General features: G+C 38.9%; 2 protein-coding genes across 7 annotated transcripts in view; one reads left to right on the top strand and one right to left on the bottom strand.

Annotated features, from left to right (window-relative positions):
* Positions 1 to 20379, bottom strand: part of LOC138847567 (uncharacterized) — a 668340-nt gene that overhangs the window by 177244 nt on the left and 470717 nt on the right. The gene's annotated exons all lie outside the window — the stretch shown is intronic.
* The window catches only part of GABRA3 (gamma-aminobutyric acid type A receptor subunit alpha3), a 327873-nt gene continuing 320941 nt past the window's right edge, over positions 13448 to 20379 (top strand). For 2 of the 6 annotated variants that reach the window (XM_051833856.2, XM_051833859.2), the window contains exon 1: positions 14168 to 14314. In XM_051833856.2, the coding sequence (XP_051689816.1) occupies positions 14266 to 14314 (49 nt within the window). In that variant the 5' untranslated portion in view covers positions 14168 to 14265. Of the gene's footprint in view, positions 13575 to 13935; positions 14120 to 14167; positions 14315 to 20379 lie in introns of those variants that run through there. The other 4 variants (XM_051833857.2, XM_017350870.3, XM_051833855.2 and 1 more) reach the window with 4 other exon arrangements.

Raw genomic sequence — 20379 nt, 5'->3', positions numbered from 1 at the left:
GTTGATTTCTAGGGTTTCTATTCTGTTCCACTGCTCTACAGGTCCATTTTTGTGACAGTTCCAGGCTGTTTTGATTATAACTGCCCTGTAGTGTGTCTTTTTTTTAACTTTTATTTGATGAATATAAATTTCCAAAGTACAGCTTATGGATTACAATGGCTTACCCCCCATAACGTCCCTCCAACCCACAACCCTCCCCTTTCCCACTCCCTCTCCCCTTCCATTCACATCAAGATTCATTTTCGATTCTCTTTATATACAGAAGATCAGTTTAGCATACATTAAGTAAAGATTTCAACAGTTTGCTCCCACACAGAAACATAAAGTGAAAAATACTGTTTGAGTACTAGTTATAGCATTAAATCTCAATGTACAGCACATTAAGGACAAAGATCCTACATGAGGAGTTAGTGCACAGTGACTCCTGTTGTTGACTTAACAAATTGACACTCTTGTTTATGGCATCAGTAATCACCCTAGGCTCTTGTCATGAGCTGCCAAGGCTATGGAAGCCCCCTGAGTTCACTGACTCTGATCATATTTAGACAAGACCATGGTCAAAGTGTAGTGTGTCTTGAAATCTGGTCTTGTGTTGCCTCTGGCTTTGTTTTTGTTGTTTGAGATTGATTTAGCTATTCAGGGTCGTCTCCTGTGTTTCCATATGAATTTTAGCAACACTTTTTCTAAATTAGAGAATTTAATTGAAACTTTGAGGTCATATTGAATCTGTAAATTGCTTTTGATAGCAAATTTAAACTAAAAAATTTGATTTTGGTAGTATGGGCATTTTGGTGATATTAACTCTTCCAATCCATGAACATTTAAGATTTTTCCATTTTTTTGTGTCTTCTATTTATTTAATGGTTTATTTATTTATTTATTTATTTGAGAGGTAGAGTTACAGACAGTGAGAGGGAGAGACAGAGAGAAAGGTCTTCTGTCTGCTGGTTCACTCCCCAAATGGCTGCAACGGCTGGAGCTGTGCTGATCGAAACCGGGAGCCAGGTGTTTCTTCACAGTCTCCCATGTGGATGCAGAGGCCCAGGGACTTGGGCCATCCTCCACTGCTTTCCCAGGCTATAGCAGAGAGCTGGACTGGAAGAGGAGCTGCCGGGAATAGAACTGGCACCCATATGGGATGCCGGCACCAAAGGTGGAGGATTAACCTACTGCTCCATAGTGTCAGCCCCTTTCTTTAATGTTTTGTAATTTTCATCATAGAGATCTTTCACTTGGTTAAATTTATTCCAAGGTATTTACATTTTTGTATATATTGTGAATGGGACTGATTTTACAAATTCTGTCTTAGCCCTGGCATTTTCTGTGTGTACAAGGCTATTGATTTTTGAGTGTTAATTTTACATCCTACCACTTTATCACTTATGAGTTTCAATATTCTCTTATTGGAACCTTTTTAGTTCCCTATATATAGAACCATGTCACCAGCAATTAGGGATAATTTGACCTCTTCCTTTTGAATTTGTATCCCTTTGACTTTTCTCCCTTGGCTTATGGCTCTGGATAAAACTTCCAGGACTATATTGAAAGCAGTAGTGAAAGTGGGCATCCTTTTCTGGTTCCACATCTTGGTGGAAATGCTTCTAACTTTCCCCATTCTATATTGGCTGTGGTTTTGACATAAATTGCCTGGATGGGGCTGAAACTGTGACACGGTGGGTTAAAGCCCCAGTCTGCGGCACTGCCATCACATATGGGTGCTGGTTCGAGTCCTGGCTGCACCACTTCTGATCCAGCTCTCTGCTATGGCCTGGGAAAACAGCGGAGGATGGCTCAAGTCCTTGGGCCCCTGATCCCACGTGGTAGACCTGGAAGAAGCTCCTGGCTCCTGGCTCCTGGCTTAGGATCAGCTCAGCTCTGGCCATTGTGGTCATTTGTAAATATTCCTATTATTTGCATTGGATTTCTTGGTACTTTTACTAGAAAATTTTCTGCTTTCACATTCTTTTATCATGATGACTTTATCTCTGGTTTCTGTGTATAGCATATTCCTTAAACATCAGTTGTAAGGCTGCACGAGTGGTGACAAATTCTTTTAATTGCTGTTTGTTATGGAAGATCTTTATTTCACCTTCATTCATAAATGGGAGGTTTGCAGGGTACAATATTCTGGTTTGACAATGTTTTTCTTTTAAGACTTCTATTATGTCTCTATATTCTCTCCTAGCCTGTAATGTTTCTGATGAGAACTCAGCTGTGAGTCTATTTGGAGATCCTGTGATGCACATTTTAGAATAGTTTCTTTATGTTTCACTGCTGAAAGTTTGACTATAATGTGTTGTGGTGAAGAGCTTCCCTGGTCATGTCTATTAGGAGTTCTCCATGCTTCCTGTACTTGGATGTCCCTTTCTTTCTCCAAATTATGAAAGTTTTCTGTTTTTATCTCACTGAATAGGCCTTCTAATCTATTCTCTCTTTCTACACCTTCAGGAACTCCTAAGACTTGTATGTTGGGTTGTTGGATAGTATCCCATGAATCTTGAACATTGTTTTTGATTTTTCTAATTTCTTTTTTTCTTCTTATTTTTTATCTGACTGATACATTTCAAAAGACTTGTCTTCTAGCTTGGATATTATTTCTTCTGTCTTACCAAGTCCGTTGTTAAGACTTTACACTGTATTTTTTATTTGACATATTGAATTCTTCATTTCTAATATTTCAGTTTTATTTCCCTTCAAAATCTCAATCTCATGGGAAAATTTTACATCAATGTCATGTATGGATTTCTTTAGCTGATGAATTTGCATCTCATTGCTTCTGAGTAATCCTATGATCATTGTTTTGAATTCTTTTTCAGACATTTTATCAATTTCTTCTTCACATTCTGATATTGAAGTATTGTTGTTTTCCTTTGGGGAAGTCATATTGTCTTCCCTGTTTTTATTTATTGTGTTTCTGTTTATTTTTAGGCATTTGTGGAAACATTTGTTGATTTTCTCCACTGATGGGTTTTATCTTTTCACTATGCCTTTGTGACTTGGTGGAGTGTCTGCTCATTCAGTGAATACCCAGAGGTGTGTTGGGTGAGCGAGCATTCAGGGTGACACCCAAGTTAGGCATGTTGTATCTCCTCTATTGTCATGGGGTGGGGGATGATCACATCTGTTGATGTAATCACAACCTTACCTTCTCTGTTCCAAGGTGATCTATGCCTGGGGTTAGCCCACAGTGAGCACAACCTTCACCCACACTGGCACATGAACCTCATAAATGATCTATGAAGTTCTCAGTATTCATGAAATCCTCATCAATGACTCACTCCAGGCAATCAGGGAGTTCTGAGGCTCTGAAGCTGGACATAGTGAATGCCCAGAGACCTAGTTACACCCCACACCCTATCATGCAGTCACATGATTCCCAGACACAGCGTGCAAGGTTCCCATAGTCACAGACTGCAGAGGATCCCCTCTCTGCCCTACGAGCTTGTCCCATCCTCAGAGAGAGCAACGTCACTTCTAGAGCCAGCTGCCTGTGGGTGCTTTGCCTTGACAGTTTGAACCTGAGTCTGTCATAGTTTGAGAGGCTGTGGTCATCTCACAATCTTAAGTGGGTGCCCAGCCAGTCAACCTTTCCCAGCCAGACTCAAAGTCACTGGAAAATGTGTTTTTCCCCCTCTGGTAAAATCCCCTGATCACTCATGTGAGAGCTGCCATATCCTATACTTGTGTCAAGATGGTGCCTTCTCCCCCTGGTTGTTGGGAACCCTTGTTAGGGAGAAATAAAAGTGCTTTTCCTTCACTGGATTATGGATATCCTACTGCCACTATGGCTCCAGGCTGGACTGGAAGTTCATGTGGTCCACAGGGTTTTCTCTTATGTAATATCCTCAATGGCATGGGCTGCCAGTCTACACTTGTCTCACTCTCAGAACCTGGCATCTTCTCAAGACCCTGGATGTGGAAATCATGTGTGGTGTGTCTACTCACTGCTGCACGATGGCACTTTTCATGCTCTCCTACAGTGTTTTCTTCTTTCTGTAGATTTTCTACTGCAAACATCTTTCCAACTCTCCCCTGGGAATACAGTTCTTCAGTTTTTCTTCTTTTATCTTCCCCTAGTCAGAATCAGTGCATCTTTTCCTTACTCAGCCATATATATATGGAATCCCTATATATTCTTGCTTATAAGCTCTTTGTTAGATATATGTGTTCCAAATGGCATCTCTCATCTTGTAGATTTATTTTCCATTTTTATTGGTGTCATTTTTAATGAACAGATCTTAATTTAAATGTGGTTTAAGTTATTTTTTCTCAGGGTTATTGCTTTTCATGTCCTTTTAAGCAATCTGCTTATACCAAAATCACAAAGAGATTATCCTTAGAGATATTTTTCTATAAAAGATTATTTTACTTTTAACATAGTTTTGTAATTCATTTAAAATTCATATGGTATAACTTGAGGATGTAGTTGCAGTTTTTACACTTAACTATATGCTTAATATAGTCTCATTTATTTGAAAGACTATAGTTTCACCTCTGCAAGGCTATGCCTCCTTCATAAAAATATGATTATACTATATTCTTAAACTTCTATTTTATTCCACTATATCCACAATCTTTCAAGTTAATGTTTTCTTGCACTCATACCAAATTCTTACTTACCATAGCTTGATATATGGTAGTGTAAGTCTTCCAGATGTGTTCTTTTACTACAAGAGTGCTTTCAGCTATTTTAGTTCTTTGCATTTCCATATGAATTTTAGAATTGGTTTGCTAATTTCTGCAAATATCTCTGGTGTTATCCTGATTGGTAGATTAAAGAGATCCACGAATTTTTAGATACCTGCAGTGGAAGACTACAATATCTTTCTGTTAGATTGATCCTTTTACAATTACAATATAGCCCTATTGATCTCTAGCACAGTTCCTTGATTTTTATGATATTACTATAATGTCATCCCTTTTTTGGATAATAAAATATTTCTTAGTTCTTTTATATTCAGTTTTTTACATCTTAAAATTTCAAGCATTTCTCTTGTAACTACCACATAATTTTGGCTTTAAAAATTCATTCTTACAACCTTAGTATTTTACTTGATAATATTTGGTTATTTCACTTTAACTACTAATATAACTTGGTTTAGAATGTATATATCAATTAATCATACATTTCCTACTTCAATCATTTATTTTCCCCCTTTCTTGTCATTTTTAGTTATAATTTTACATTGTGTGTTTTCCCTTTGTCAAGTATGCCTTCTACTATTTTATTAGTTACTTAGAAAGTACAGCAGTAGTTCTTAAGTTATTTTAGTGTAATATAAACTATATCCACCACTTCTCTGATGCTTCTAGAAACTTTAAATTGTGCTAATCCCTTTGTCACTTTTCTGCATTATTTTTAAAAGCACTTTAGTTTTTCATATAATTTAACCTGTACAAAGATTACATTTACCTGTTTTATATAGCCAAAATTCATTTATATTTACTCATCTGTTTATTCTGTCTGATGTCCTTCATGACCTTTTGCATTTTCTTACTTACTTTAATGGAGTCAGAAACTGATACGAGTGAGAGCTTCATTGTAATTTTAGTAAAACTCAGTCTACAACTGGTTTATTTCTGTTCTTTGAGATGCAAGAGTGTGGTAGAGTTCTATATTTTCAACTCAAGAATAACTAGAGGATCCAGATTTACCATTCAGTTTGTATCCTCCTATAGCTTCAAATTATGGCACATATTTCTTTCCTAATAACTGGGTGGTTAATAGAGATTTCACTTTACCTTTTAGAAGAATTTGACCTAGCTCCCCATATTCTAGTACAGGGCCAGAAGTTAGCAAATGTCTTCTTGTATTACTTTTTTGGTTGATTTTCTTCTGCGCTATACTTTGATTTCTTTCTCTTTTTCAATTGACATTTTCTCTGAGGCTACCAAGAAGGCTGCATAAAACAGTTATAAAAATCTATTTTATGCTAATAACAGCTTCACTTCAATTACACACAAAAACTGGATTTTTTCTGCCCTCCACTTTATGTCATCTGATGCCACGATTTACATGTTTTGTGTATCTATTCACTGATCTTTTTGTGGTTATAATTATTAATACTTCAGTATTTTATATTAAAGTGTGATTTGTACTCCATCATTACAGTATTACAAGCATTCTCTATTTTTCTATATACTTGTATTTAATTTTACCAGTGATTTTTACACTTCTACATGTATTTGTATAACTGTTTATCCTCTCATTTCAACTTGAATAATACCCTTTAGCATTTCTAAGATGAACTGTCAGGTTTTGTGTGTGAAATCATCTCTTCTTCAATTCTTTTTCCAATGTTTTTATTTTCTAAAATATATGTATCATAAAATGGATCAACTCACCCATTTCTTTTTTTAAAAAGATTTATTTATTTTATTTGAAAGGCAGAGAGGAGAGAGAGAGAGAGGGAGAGAGAGGGAGAGAGAGGGAGAGAGAGAGGGAGAGAGGGAATCTTCCACCTGCTGGTTCACTCCCCATATGCCTGCAACAACTTGCGCTGGTCCAGGACAAAGTCAGGAGCCAGAAACTCCATCCAGGTCTCCCATGGGGGTGACAGGAGCCAAGGTACTTGGGCCATCTTCCACAGCTTTCCCTGGTGCATTATCAGGAAGCTGGATTGGAGGCAGAGTAGGCTGGACTCGAAGTGGCACTCTGATATGGAATGCTGGTTTAGGAAGAAGTGGCTTAACCTAACCTGCTGCATCACAATGCTGGCCTCATCTTACTCATTTCTTTTTTCTTTAATTTTTGTGTATTTGAAAGTCAGAGTTACAGAGAGTCGGAGGCAGAGAGAGAGAGAGAGAGAGACAGACAGACAGGCAGTCTTCCATCTGTTGGTTCATTCTCCAAATGGCTACAACCACTGGAGCTGAACTGATCCAAATCCAGAAGCTAGGAGCCTCTTGCAGGTCTCCCATGTGGGTGCAGGGCCCCAAGAACTTGGTCCATCTTCTGCTGCCTTCGAGGCCACAAGCAGAGAGCTCAATAGGAAGAGCAGCAGCAGGGACGCAATCCGGTGACCATATGGAATGCCGGCACTGCAGTCAGTGGCTTAGCCCACTAAGCAACAATGCCCCACCCCCATCTTACCCATTTCTAAGTATACAATTGGTTGTATCAAACACATTTATATTGTACAACCACCACCGCCATCCGTCTCCATAACTTTTGATTTTGTAAAACTGAAATTCGATGCACAGTAAACTGTAATTCCCCATTCTACCCAACCCCGCAGCCTGTGGCAATTGCCTAAGGCACCTGTCCCTAAGTCCATGCACTGAAAGGCTGGGTCATGGGACACATGCTCCACTTTTTCTCTCTAATGAGGAAGAAATCATGGGTCCAGGTGATCTCCTGAGTTGTACCAGCTCACGGAAACAGCTGACTTGAGTAAAGTGAAATTGCTCTTCTCACTCATTCCAGTGCAGCTCATCTGGGGGTGCTGCAATCTCTTAACCAGATTCTGGGCATCTCATAAAGGTCTTTTGGTCCTACATGTTTGTTACAATAGGTGTTTCTATGGGGTGATGTGGGTTGGGATTTATTATTCTACCATCTTGTTGATATAATTTCTACATGCATCCTTAGCTTTTCAAAGCCTATTTAAATTTAATATGCAGCTGTGTCAAAAGCTCAGGGTAATGGAGTTATATTGACTCTGGAATAATTTTTTTAACTTTTATTTAATAAATATAAATTTCTAAAGTACGACTTTGGATTATAGCGGCTTTCGCCCCCCCCCATAACCTCACTCCTACCCTCAACCCTCCCATCTCACTCCCTCTCCTATCCCATTCACATCAAGATTCATTTTCAATTATCTTTATATACAGAAGATCAATTTAGTATATATTAAGTAAAGATTTCAACAGTTTGCATTCAGACAGATACACAAAGTATAAAGTACTGTTTGAGTACTACTTATGCTGTTAATTCACATAATATAACAAATTAAGGACAGAGATCCTACATGAGGAGTAAGTGCACAGTGACTCCCACTGTTGATTTCACACTTGACACTCTTATTTATGGCGTCAGTAATCACCTGAGGCTCTTGTCATGAGTTGCCAAGGCTATAGAAGCCTCTTGAATTCGCCAACTCCAATCTTATTTAGACAAGGTCATAGTCAAAGTGAAAGTTCTCTCCTCCCTTCAGAGAAAGGTACCTCCTTCTTTGATGGCCTGTTCTTTCTACTGGGATCTCACAAAGAGAGATCTTTCATTTAGGTCATTTTTTTGCCAGAGTGTCTTGGCTTTCCATGCCTGCAAAACTCTCATGGGCTTTTTAGCCAGATCCGAATGCCTTAAGGGCTGATTCTGAGGCCAGAGTGCTGTTTAGGGCATGTGCCATTCAATGAGTCTGCTGTGTATCCTGTTTCCCATGTTGGATCATTCTCTGCTTTTTAATTCTATCAGTTAGTATTAGCAGACACTAGTCTTGTTTATGTGATCTCTTTGACTCTTAATCCTATCATTATGAGCAATTATGAACTGAAACTGATCACTTTGACTAATGATATTGCATTGGTACACTGGCATAAATTTTTTGAAATCCACATGTAGGTTTTTATAATACACATTCCATGGACTTTCTAAAGACACATTGTTTGGTTTCAAAAATTTTTTGAAACTTGTATTTTAATTCCATTTTTCCATGAGCTTCTTGAAGTACCTGAGTATTGTGCTGCTTCACATAAAATTGAAGGACTTTATCAATGTTTAATTTGCTTTCTACCCACCCCTTTCATGTTAAAGTTACCATAAGCACTGTGTCAATGTACGTTAAATGCTACATATTACAGTTTTGAACTTTGTCATTTATGTCAAAGAAATTTAGAAAAATATTGCTTCATATTTATCTACATATTATCATTTCTGAATGTCTTCATTCCTTCCTAAAGATCTAGCTTTTCATCTGATGTAATTTTCCTTCAGACTTAGGAATTTCCCTTAGTGTTTCTTTTTTTAAGCTTTATTTTTAGTTATTTGAAAGGTAGATTTATTTGACAGAGTTAGACATTGAGAGGGAAATACAGAGAGAACGGTCTTCCTTCCATTGGTTCACCCTCCAAATGGCGACCATGGCTATTGCGCCGTGCCGATCCGAAGCCAGGAGCCAGGTGCTTCCTTCTGGTCTCCCATGTGGGTGCAGGGCCCAAGGAATTGGGCCGTCCTCCACTGCCTTCCCGGGACACAGCAGAGAGCTGGACTGGAAGAGGAGCAATGGGGACAGAATCCGGCACCCCAATTGGAACTAGAATTCGGAGTACCGGCACCGGGGGTGGAGGATTAGCCTAGTGAGCTGCGGCGCTGGCCTGAAAAGTAGATTTACAGACAGTCGGGGTGGGAGAGAGAGAGAGAGAGAGGTCTTCCATCCACTGGCTCACTCCCCACTGAACACGATAGCTAGATCTGGGCTGATCTGAAGCCAAGTGCCAGGAGCTTCTTCTAATTCTCCCACGTGGGTGCAGGGGCCCAAGGACTTGGACCATCTTCCACTGCTTTCCCAGGCCATAGCAGAGAGCTGGATCAGAAATGAAGCAACTGGGACTCGAACTGGTGACCATATAGAATGTAGATGGAGGGTTAACCTACTACACAGTGCCAGCCCCTCCTTTAGTATTTCTTATAGTGTGAATATACTTGTAATAAATTGTACTAATGTTCATTAATTGAAAAACATCAATATTTTCCTTTATTCAGCAATAATGTTTTTGACAAATGTAGAATTCCATATTGATAATTTGTTCCTAAAATATTGTTAGCACTTTAAAGGTACATTTTTTTTCTTATGAGAGGTAAATGATTAATTATATCATTGTTTCTTAGTGTCCAACTTTTTCCCCTGAATGCTTTCAAGATTTTCCCTTTATATTTGTTTTTCAGAAATTTGACTATGATATACCTGAAGATGATATCCTACTTGGAATCCACTAAGCTCATTGAATCTGTAAATGAATGTGTTTCATTTATATATATTTTTCTTTAAAAACTGGCAGCTTTATTGAGGTGCAATATATAAAAAAACCTGCACATATTTAATGTATTCTACTTGATAGCTTTTTGTTATATTTGGAAATAACTTTCAGCATTTGTTTTCAAATACTTCTTCTTTCATTGTCTTCTGGGCCTTCAATTACATCTATATTATAACTTTGACATTATCCCACATATCAGTGACACTCTGTTCATCTTTTCCATTCTTTTTTCCTCTCCTCTCTTCTTGAAAAGGAATACTATCCATTGATTTATATTCCAGTTAACCTACTCTTTTTTTTTTGTCATTTCCAATCAGCTGTTAAGCCTACCTAGTGAATATTACTTCAGACATTTTAAGTTTTAGTTCCTGAATTTACATCTGATTGTAGTTGTTTTCTTTATCTGTGATGTGATTTCTTATTTGTCCACTTATTACAAGTGCATTTTTCTTTATTTTCACTAGTGTTGTTATGATAGGTGATTTAAAATCCTTTCCACTAATTTCCACAGCTGGTTTATCTTAAGGCTGGTCTCCTTTGAATGTGTTTCATCTCGAGTATGGGTAACATTTTCTTATTTCTTTGTTTTATAGTAATTTTGGAGTGTACTCTGAACATTGTGAATGATATAGTATGGAGGTCATTTATTCTCTTTTATTTCTCTGTAGAGTATTGATTTGTTGTTGTTTCAACAGACAGTTGATGTGGCTGTAGTGAAACTCTTAACTCTCCCTTGTGGACAGAACTGAAAACTCAGTTAAATTCTTTCAGCTTTATTTTTGTACTGCCACATGCATGTTTCATGATTCTATCAGACAGTTGGACAGTTTGTACACAGCATTTGAGGTTCCTACTCTGTACTTTTATTCATTTTTATATTTTACTCATCACTTTCCTATAACAGTGGTCATCCTGAATTCTGTCTTCTGGTCCTTCAGGCCACTTGGACTGTAAGCAGTTATTTGTGGGAGCCAACTGTGCTCATCTCTTCCCAAATCCATATTTATGGAGTCATCCATGTTAGGAGTATTTACACTATGAAAACTGATAAATGCTGCAAATCAGGCATTTGTTTATTTTTCTCCCTCAAAATTCAATTTCTAACATTTAACAGCTGCAACACTGATTCTAGTTTCTCTAGAGTTTGATATACTGCTTTGGTCTGGGAGTCACCATTAGGCAAAAATTCCCAGAAAAAGAGAAATGCACATGGTATTGTTCCCTTCAGCTAAGTATCAACTCTTGTCCAATTTCTGCCTGCTATTGGTTACTTTCAAATATATTCACATTACTGTATTATATATTTTGTCCAATGTTTATTGTTATCTGCATCAGAGTTAATCTGATACAAAGTTCTTTACGATTACCATGAGTCATCTTAGTAAAGTGTTTCTTGGTTGAAATGAAAATGTTATTAATTTCCCATACCCCTAAAATTGTATGATTTAAAAAGTCTTTGAGAATGTCTTTATCCAATTTATTTGTGTTACAATATTTTTTAAGAAATGTTGATACTTTAATCTTTTTGTTTAGTGTCTGTATTTGACAAAACAGAAAGGTTAGCAATTGTAGTGGATTGAATAGTGTCTTTCTCCCCCAAATCCATGTCTGCTAAGAACCTCAGGATGTGATCTTATATAGATGGCAATCTTTGAAGAAGTACTTAGTTAAAGATCTCAAGATGAAATAATCCTGAATATACAGTGAGCCCTAAATACAATGACTGGTGTCTTTATAAAGAGAGAGAATTTGGTCAAATAAAGGAGAAGGCAATTTGAATACTGAAGCCAGAGATTGAAGTGATACTTCTATAAGCTAGGGAGTATCAGAAGCCACCAGAAGCTTGAAGAGGCAAGGACAGGTCCTCCTCCATAACGTTTGTACTGAGTGTGGTTCTGCCATCACTATTTCAGACTTTGGGCTTCTAGAACTGTAAGACAATATATTGCTGTTGTTTAATACTACCAAACTTATGATAATTGCTATAGCATCCCTAGGAAGCTAATACAGCTACCTTATGCCAAGTCATAACATTTCCTTTTGCCAGTTTACTACTGCATTAATTTTAATGGGCATTTATGCAAACAAATATATGCATAAAATCATGTATCTATGCAGGAAAGAATGTGCATAGCTAGGTGTTCACATGTACACTTGATTTATGCACATTTGTATGTCGTTTTGGTAGATAAAAATTCTATACCTAGGGTTAGCATTCTAGGTGTTATTCTTGCCTCTACCACTCACTCACTCAGATCTTAAGTGAGCATAATGAGGTGGTTGCCTTTATGGGTCCTTTCAGCTAAGTGAGTCTAAGATTATGGTTCCCTATCTGTCTACATGCTCAATTTATAGATGTTTTTGAAGAAGTTTGTAGTTGGAGTACAGTGCATGTATCTCACTGGGCAGGAATATTAGAAATTTGAGGGGAAAAGGCCAACAGGATGGTTGTTTGAGTAAAATTGGCATATTCTGGGCAAAATTTTAAATATCTATTGTGTCCTAGTCACTATACGTATATTGAGGCTAGCGTATTTAAAAACATACAACATAACTCATTTTCAGTCAGATGTCATTTGGTTCTCTGATTAAATGGACTAGTAATCATAGTATGAGTAATTTGATGAGAACAATGTTTATGCTGATCTGTATATCTATCTATACATTGTTTGGTAGGAGTTAGCAATTTATGCATATATTCATTTGTATGGCCCCTGAAACACTAAAATAAAATGTTAATTCAGTTTGATTTGGAGTTACTCCCATCATATCATCTTTGGAGAACTTTCAAGATTTGGGAGTCTATTTTTCACTCTGTAAATATAAAGTACTCCTTCATGTGGAATTTTTCTGTTTTTAGATCCTGAACTATTACATATGGAAGGGTCTTTTAAGATCACCTATGTGTATCCACCCCTTTTCACTTACCCATTGAAGTTACTGAGGACAAAATTGAAGAAGTGACTTGTGGAAGGAAAATTTTCAGAGGCAGGATTCAAACCCAAGTTCCTTTATTTTACTTTTAGCTTAGACCTGTTTCATGCTGCATCCTTACTGTACTTTGCCTAGGTTGTTATATTTTTCTTTTGCCCCAGTGGAAATAGAAATCTTTTCAACTTTGAGTCGATCAGTCTCCTTTTCTCTGTCCTGCCTTTCCTTATGTAAACTCAAGTGTAGGCTCACACACTTGCATGAACATATATCCCTTACAGAATTTTTTGAAAGGAAAGCTTTGTGATTCTGCTGTGTGTCTCTGTTACCTAGAAGGAAGCTTGAGCTTACAGTTTTGAATTGGGTCCACACTTCTACTTTGCTGGCGATGGGGGTGGAAGTTAGGTCATTAGGGGATCAATTTGGCTGAATCCTTTCTTCTTAGTGGAGTGTGAACGACAATCCCTTTGATGTACTTTTTTTTTTTTTTTTGGCTCATTACTGTCCTCATAGATGCAATCTGAACAGACATGATTGTCAAACCTTTATTTGGAGCCTGGGTTAGAAGGCACGCCCATAGGGATGTGAGGGAGGCAGAGAGAAAGAGAGGAAGCTCACTCTTCTGTCTTGGAACAGCAAGTAAGCATCACACATCGGCTACGGTAATCCATACTTCCTTTATCTTCCTTTCTGCTCTTACCCTTTCGCTCTCTTTCTCTTCCCCTTGCTTCCTCTGCTCCTCCCCTTCTCTGTGAGCTTCCCTCTATTTCTCTGCTGGAAACCTTAAAGAATAAAATACTACTTTAGTCTTTTGTGAAACAACCACAGATCTAAAGCCTTTCAGCGCTGTATTCTGAGCCCCAGCACAGCCGCGTGCTCAGCACCAGGCAGTGCACTGTGAACCTAAAGCAAAGGGGGAGGGGAGGAAGGGGGGAGGGACAGAGAGAGAGAGAGAGAGAGAAGGAAAGGGAGAGGGAGAGGGAGAGAGAGAGGGGGAGAGAGAGAGGGAGGGAGGGAGGGAGGGAGGGAGAAGGAGAGCGTGAGCGCGCGCAAGCTAGCGAGCAAACCAGAGACAGACCGAGAGGGACCGGGAGAGAAACCCAGAGAAAAAGAAGAAGCTGAGCTCTGTCGGGGCTCAGCCTCCAACTTGTTTCAGTTCATTCATCCTCCTTTCCTTTCCGCTTCGGGGAAGTGACTGTGGCGCTCGGTAAGACATAGATGTTCCTCGTTCCCCCTCCCCCAAGCTCAGATCTCCTTTAGCGATAGCATCTCTCCCCCGTACTGAGAGTCTCCTTGGGTTGGCCAGGGAGGCGAGGTATGCTCTGCAGCTGTGATGATATCCTGGGTCCCTGAATGGGGCTAGTGGAAGCCCAGAGGCGGCATCTGGCCGAGAGACACTGGGGTAAAACCGGGTTTGGGGAAGGGGGGTTGTGATGTGATGGTGTATGCGCGATTTGCTTCATTGTCAGTGAATTGTTTTGTTCCTCTTTGGAAGCAGGTCAGCGTTGACCTTGCAAATTGCTTGGGGCCCCCAGCAGCTGCTGCGGAAAGCCACAGAGTGGCCCCTAGCCAGAGCAGACAGCACTGTCATGACCCCCCAGACAGCCCTAGGCACCAGGGACAGGATAATGGCTGGAGCTTCCTCCCTCCTTTAACTCTTTCTTTGCAGCTGCATTTCACTGCTAGAAATGAAAAAGAAGGTGGATACTATGCAGCCTCTCTTCCTTCTCCCATTACCTCCCCCAGATGCAAGTGAGTGGGAAGTTGTAAATAACTGTTTCCTTTGTAGCAGGTGGAGATCTTCCCCCTTCCTTTAAGAGCCTCACTGTGGGGGTCAGGCCTGACTTTGTCCACAAACTTGGGAGGCTTCACTTGCTTAGGTAGGGGATTCCCCATTGCCTGTTCACCCTCAATCCCAGAGATTCAGATACACCAACCAATCCCACTAGTAGGCATCATGTTAGTTGCAGTTGTGTCCTTGGGAGGGAGGAAACACCTGATGGTTTGCCTGGAACTGGTTTCCCAATTTGTTGTTCCTTTGACTGTGGCTGCGGGTGGCACAGGCAGAAGGACTCTAGGAGGGTGGCTACTGATTTACAGATAGCAGGGTGAGGAGCTAAGATTCTCTGTATTAATGGCAAGGCTTATTGAGTGTCAGCAGGTTCTGCTTGTCCGGAGCTATACAAGGACTGGATGGAGATCTCGTAGTATAACCTCTCTGAACTGGTAGGGGAGAGGATCTGGTTGCTTGATAATTTTTGATTTAGTGACACTGCCATGTCCATGATAGTAATTATAGCATTAATAATGCTAACCACTAGTATTTTTGAATGTTTTGTATGTTTTATATCCTGGGCTGAGGATTTAATGTATATTACCTCACTGAATTCTTTTATCAACCCAATGAAGCAGACACTGTTACTATCCTTGGTGTACTGGTGAGGAAACTGAGGTACGGAGTAATTGGTTATTACAGAGAAACTAAGTATTTTAATTATGAATTAATATAGCAACCTGGTTCCAGAACCTGCATTCTTAACCATTAATCACTACTGCTTCTTTAGAGAGAATTCTGCACTTTTGTCTGCTAGGCGAGTATAGGTCCAATAGGAATGGTGTTGCCTGGCAAGATTTTTTTTTGGAAAGTACTGGTCTACCTTTATGTAAAGTCGAATGAATTCAATTGGGACAGGTGGCTGGCATCTGTGGGGCCAAGCCTCATTTGGGATTCCTGGAGGGGCTGCCTGCAAAGATTCCCTTGGCCAGACTGTTTTCCTTCACAAATGATGTCTGGAAAGATTTCACTTTCCCAGTGCCGTAGCCTTATCCATCCTACATTCAGCTTCAAACCATGCTGTTTTAGGAACAGATCTTGCTCTTATTTCCTGAGAGTCATTCTGTATGCACAATTTTATAATACTAAAACCTTGCAACTGGAAGTGTCCCTAAAGGTCATTAAACTTTACTTCCCCACCCAGTTCATGAAATTATCCTGCACATCCAATGTGTGGACTGATTTCTATTTCGGTTCTCTGTGGTGACAGAGAACTCTTTGTATCTTTGAACAACTCTGATAGTCAGAAAGTAATCCTAGTAATAAGCCCAAATATGTCTCCCTGTAGCTTGTATTTATTCATTCTTTGGGCCTATCTATAGCAAATTTGACTTTTCTTAAGAAAAATTCATCAGTTAGTTGATGACAGCAATCATGCCTCCCACTTCAAGCTTCAGATCTGATGAGACCATTGAGTGAAAGATCATCATTCAGCTCATCCTGGAGACCATGTTTTTATGAAAGTAATATCCCACTTGTTTGTCAGCCACAAACTTAGCACATTGAGTTGTCTAATACAGCCATGATTCCTTGGGAGAACATGCTGTCTGATGTGAACTGGACTGATGGAAACAAAGGAGGTCTCTTGTGTATTCCTAAAGAGCAGGAATCAGTTGGTTCCATTCCTTCTAAAGCCCCAGAATGTCTATAAAGCAGCCAGACAATAGGTATGTTGAAAGATTTGAAGGGCAAGGACTAACAGTGATTATAATAAAAGATCTTTGAAATAGTGGTTATCCAGATTTCATTCAGGATATGGAAGGTAGAAGAAAAAAAATGCTGTTTCAAGAATTATCTCAGAAATGAGGGCATCAGTGAGGGGAGGATACACAGCAGGGTTGGATGGAATAAGAATGAGCAGGTAGCATTTCAGAGTGGAACACTGACTTGGGTATGGCAACTTAGGTCTGATACCTGGCTCCGGGAGTTTTCCAGTTTCTTTATACACATGACTTCCCCTCCTTGGGCTTCAGTTTTTCCATCTACAGAAATAATGATATGGTCTCTAACTTCAAGGATCTTTTAGCTCTGAAGTAAATCATAAAATCACTGGATTATAAGGGGCTTCAGAAATTATATAAGCCAGTGATTCTCAAATTTTAATGTGTAAAATGATCCCCTAAAGATCTTGTTAAAATACTAATTCTGATTCAGGGGGGTTCTAAAGTGGGGACTGAAGTTTTGCATTTTAACAAGCTGCCCTATGATCTGGAAACTTGTGTTTTACTGACCACATTTTAAGTAGCAAAGCTCTACTATAGTGCATGTCAAACTATCTCAGTGAATTACCAGCTCTTTTTCTCTTAATCCATCACACACTGTTAATTTAATAAAACACATTAGCTATGAATTGCTACAAAATGAAAAGACATACAAAATACAGGATTCTGCTTTTATTACTAGACTCAACAGATAGAAAATTATTTTGTTCAAATTTCTGTAGCATTTTCTAAGTGTATTCTCAATTGCTGCACTAAGGTAGTTAATACCTGGTAAAAAAAAAAGTTTGCAGACAGGTACTGATTTGCCAACTGCACTTCGAGAAATGCTGGTCTAGGCTACCTGTCCATCTAATTTGAAAGGTCGAAGTTAGGCCCAGCTGTAATTTCTTTTTTAAGAAGATTTATTTTTATTTATTTGAAGGGCAGAGCTAGAGAGAGAGAGAGAGAAGAGAGAGAGAGAGGAAGAGAGAGAGATAGAGATAGAGAGAGAGAGAGAGAGAGACAGAGAGAGAGAGAGAAAGGGTAGAGGTCTTCCAAACCATTGGTTCACCTCCCAAATGGCTACAACGACCAGGGCTGGGCCAGACCTAAGGCAGGATCCAAGAGCTTCATCTAGATTTCCCACATGGGTACAGGGGCCCAAGGACTTGAGCCATCTTCTGCTGCTTTCCCAGGTTCTGTAATAGAGAGGTGGATGGAAAGTAAAGCAGCTGGGATTTGAACCAGCACCCATATGGGGTGCCTGCACTGTAGGCAGTGGCTTAACCCATTTACCACACAATGCTGGCCCGCAGCTGTAATTTTTAAATTGCCTCTGCCACATGATCTTTCACACTCAGGTTAAATATCTCCATTAATGGAGAAATGAATATTTCCATGAAGTTGCAATATTTAGGTGCTGTTACTACATAAAGTGTTTTTTTTTTTCTTTGTTCTTAGAATGTTTCTTTTCCTTATAGTGTCTATGAGATCCCCTCTTAGGTTATATATTCCAAGCAGGTAAGGGGCCATGTTAGTTTAGTTTGTTGTATCATCAGCTATTAGCCTAGTGTATGACATAGAGTAGGTGCTTAATAAATGTTTGTTAAATGAATGGATGGATCATTTGATGTTAGTTATGAGGTTGTACAGTCAATAAGAAAGGTGATTTTAATTTCCTTTCAACATTGAGAATGCAGTGCTAAATTTATTTTTATAAATTTCTTATGGTAAATAGTAGGTAAGACCTATCCAACAACCTAATTTTATTTGTAGGGTATTTAGGAAGCCAGGCAAATATTTTGTATACTCTAAATCCTACACCATTACCCTTAACTCAAACATTCATCAATTCAAATGGTGTGGTTAGGCACTTTGCAGAAGACACAAGGATGAGCAAAGTGGATATGGTCTCTGTTTGCATAGGGCTTATGGTTCGATGGGAAAGAGGACATTAATCAGATAATCACATAACCATGGCATTTCAGTCAACAGCAAATACTGTGAAGGAAAAGTATGGGAATGGGGCTATGAAGGTATATGACATAGGAATTTCACCTAGGTTGGGATTTGAGCAAAATTTCCTTGAGAAAATAGTATTGAGGATGAGTGGACAGGTGTGATGGAAGGGTACGGGGTGAAGGAGGTGGTAGAATGGTTTTCTAGGAGAAGGGAAGAGCATGGAGAAGTGCTATATGTGAGAGACAACAAATTTACAAAATTGAACAAAAGTTTATGTGGCTGGATTGAGACAGGGTAAGAATGTCAGGCATTATTACTAGAAATATAGGATAGGATTAAAAGGTGTTAAGTAACGTGACTACCATGGCCAAAACTGAATCCATTTACTATAAATTCATGAAATGTGTATTATGAACCAAAGACAGTGTAGGAGATACTGCATGATTTAGGAGTAACCTCTATCTGACAAGAATACACAGTCAAATAGGAGAGAAAAGGAATACAAACAACTATAGTACTAGTAGCAGGAGGCAGGGGAGGAGATACACAACAGATGAAAGTGAGGCAAAGGGCTTCAAAAGGTTCAAAGATACCTTCTTGAAAGTGGCATTTAGAGAGATCAAAGACTGCTTCCTGGAAGTGGTGTTTGAACTGAGCTTTGAAGATTATACAAACTTTGGATATGCAGAGTTAGGGGATGGAATGTGTATTTTAGGCAGAGGCCAGCTGGGTTGGAGTAAAGTATGTAATAGTATGTCAGAAATGTTTGGCAGGATAAGGGTAGGGCTTGAAGTTAAACAATAGTGAATGCTAGTCTGGAAAATTAAGACTTCATATTGCAAAGGAGATGCAACTGCCTCATTTTAGAGATGAACAAAATGAGTGAGTGACTTGCTTTGCCAGAGGTTACATATGTAGTATTATTGCTATAGTCCAGCAAGAGGTACTGGGTACACTTAAAATGTGGGATTGAATCTCTGGAAAGAAAACAACTGGAGAAAGCTGTGAGAATCTTTGCATCTCTGATACTTCAAATAGAAGAGATCCAAGGATGGTACTTTGGATAAATGCTTATCTTTAGAATATGGGGTGGTGGTGGTAGAAGATGAACCTGTGGGAAAGCTACAAAAGAGGGAAGGTCAGAGATGCAGAAGGAAAATTAGAAGACTATATAGTATTAAGGAAGTGTCAAGATAGGTGAGGCCTCCTGCATTTGTTGGACAAATATTTCTTGAATACATAGCATTTATTAGACATAGAGAAAATAATTGTGAACAAAATAGATGCAGTTGTTGCAACTTTGGGGCTCATGATGAGAAGATAGACATTTTTCTATAAAAACTATATCATCTTAAGTTCTGCTTCCTGTGTAGAAGAAAATGTGGTCACCACTATTGGATTTGCAGCAGAGTTGAGTACTGATAAATGACATTAAGTTTCTAACAGTTGTTCCCACTCTCATGTTCATAGTGCTTGCTGGCAGTAATGTGAATGATACATATCCATTTTGCAGATGTTTGACAGATGATAATGCAGACAAAACAAGAAAAGGGAAAGGTCCCTCCAGCACTGTCCCCTGATCATCTGACTCCATATATAGAGAGGTATCTGGCAATGAAAAGCACTTTTATGAAGAATTGTATATTAAAATCCATCTTAAATAGGATTTCTGAAAACATGTCTAGATTCTAGTCCTGACTTGGATACTTAGTTACTTGTGACAAATCACTTGTCTTACTTGAGCCTCAGTTTCCATAGCTATAAAGTGAAGAGGACTGAACTAGACTCAGATGATTTATAGAAAGACTCTCCATGCTCTGCTGTATACTACATTCTCATGAGCTGTCCAGGTAGCTCAAGTTCAGTCACTTATTTAAGCAACACTGGGGATTTCATATAGAATTTTAAAGATTGCTAACTTTGGTGAAAGTGTTCAGAGGTTTGGAAGAGATCACAGGAAGGAGCTTTTCT

Source organism: Oryctolagus cuniculus, chromosome X (genome assembly GCF_964237555.1).
Source record: "Oryctolagus cuniculus chromosome X, mOryCun1.1, whole genome shotgun sequence".
Classification (NCBI taxonomy): Eukaryota; Metazoa; Chordata; class Mammalia; order Lagomorpha; family Leporidae; genus Oryctolagus; species Oryctolagus cuniculus.
Note: the sequence above shows the minus strand (reverse complement) of the source record. Positions and strands in the feature narration are given on the sequence as shown.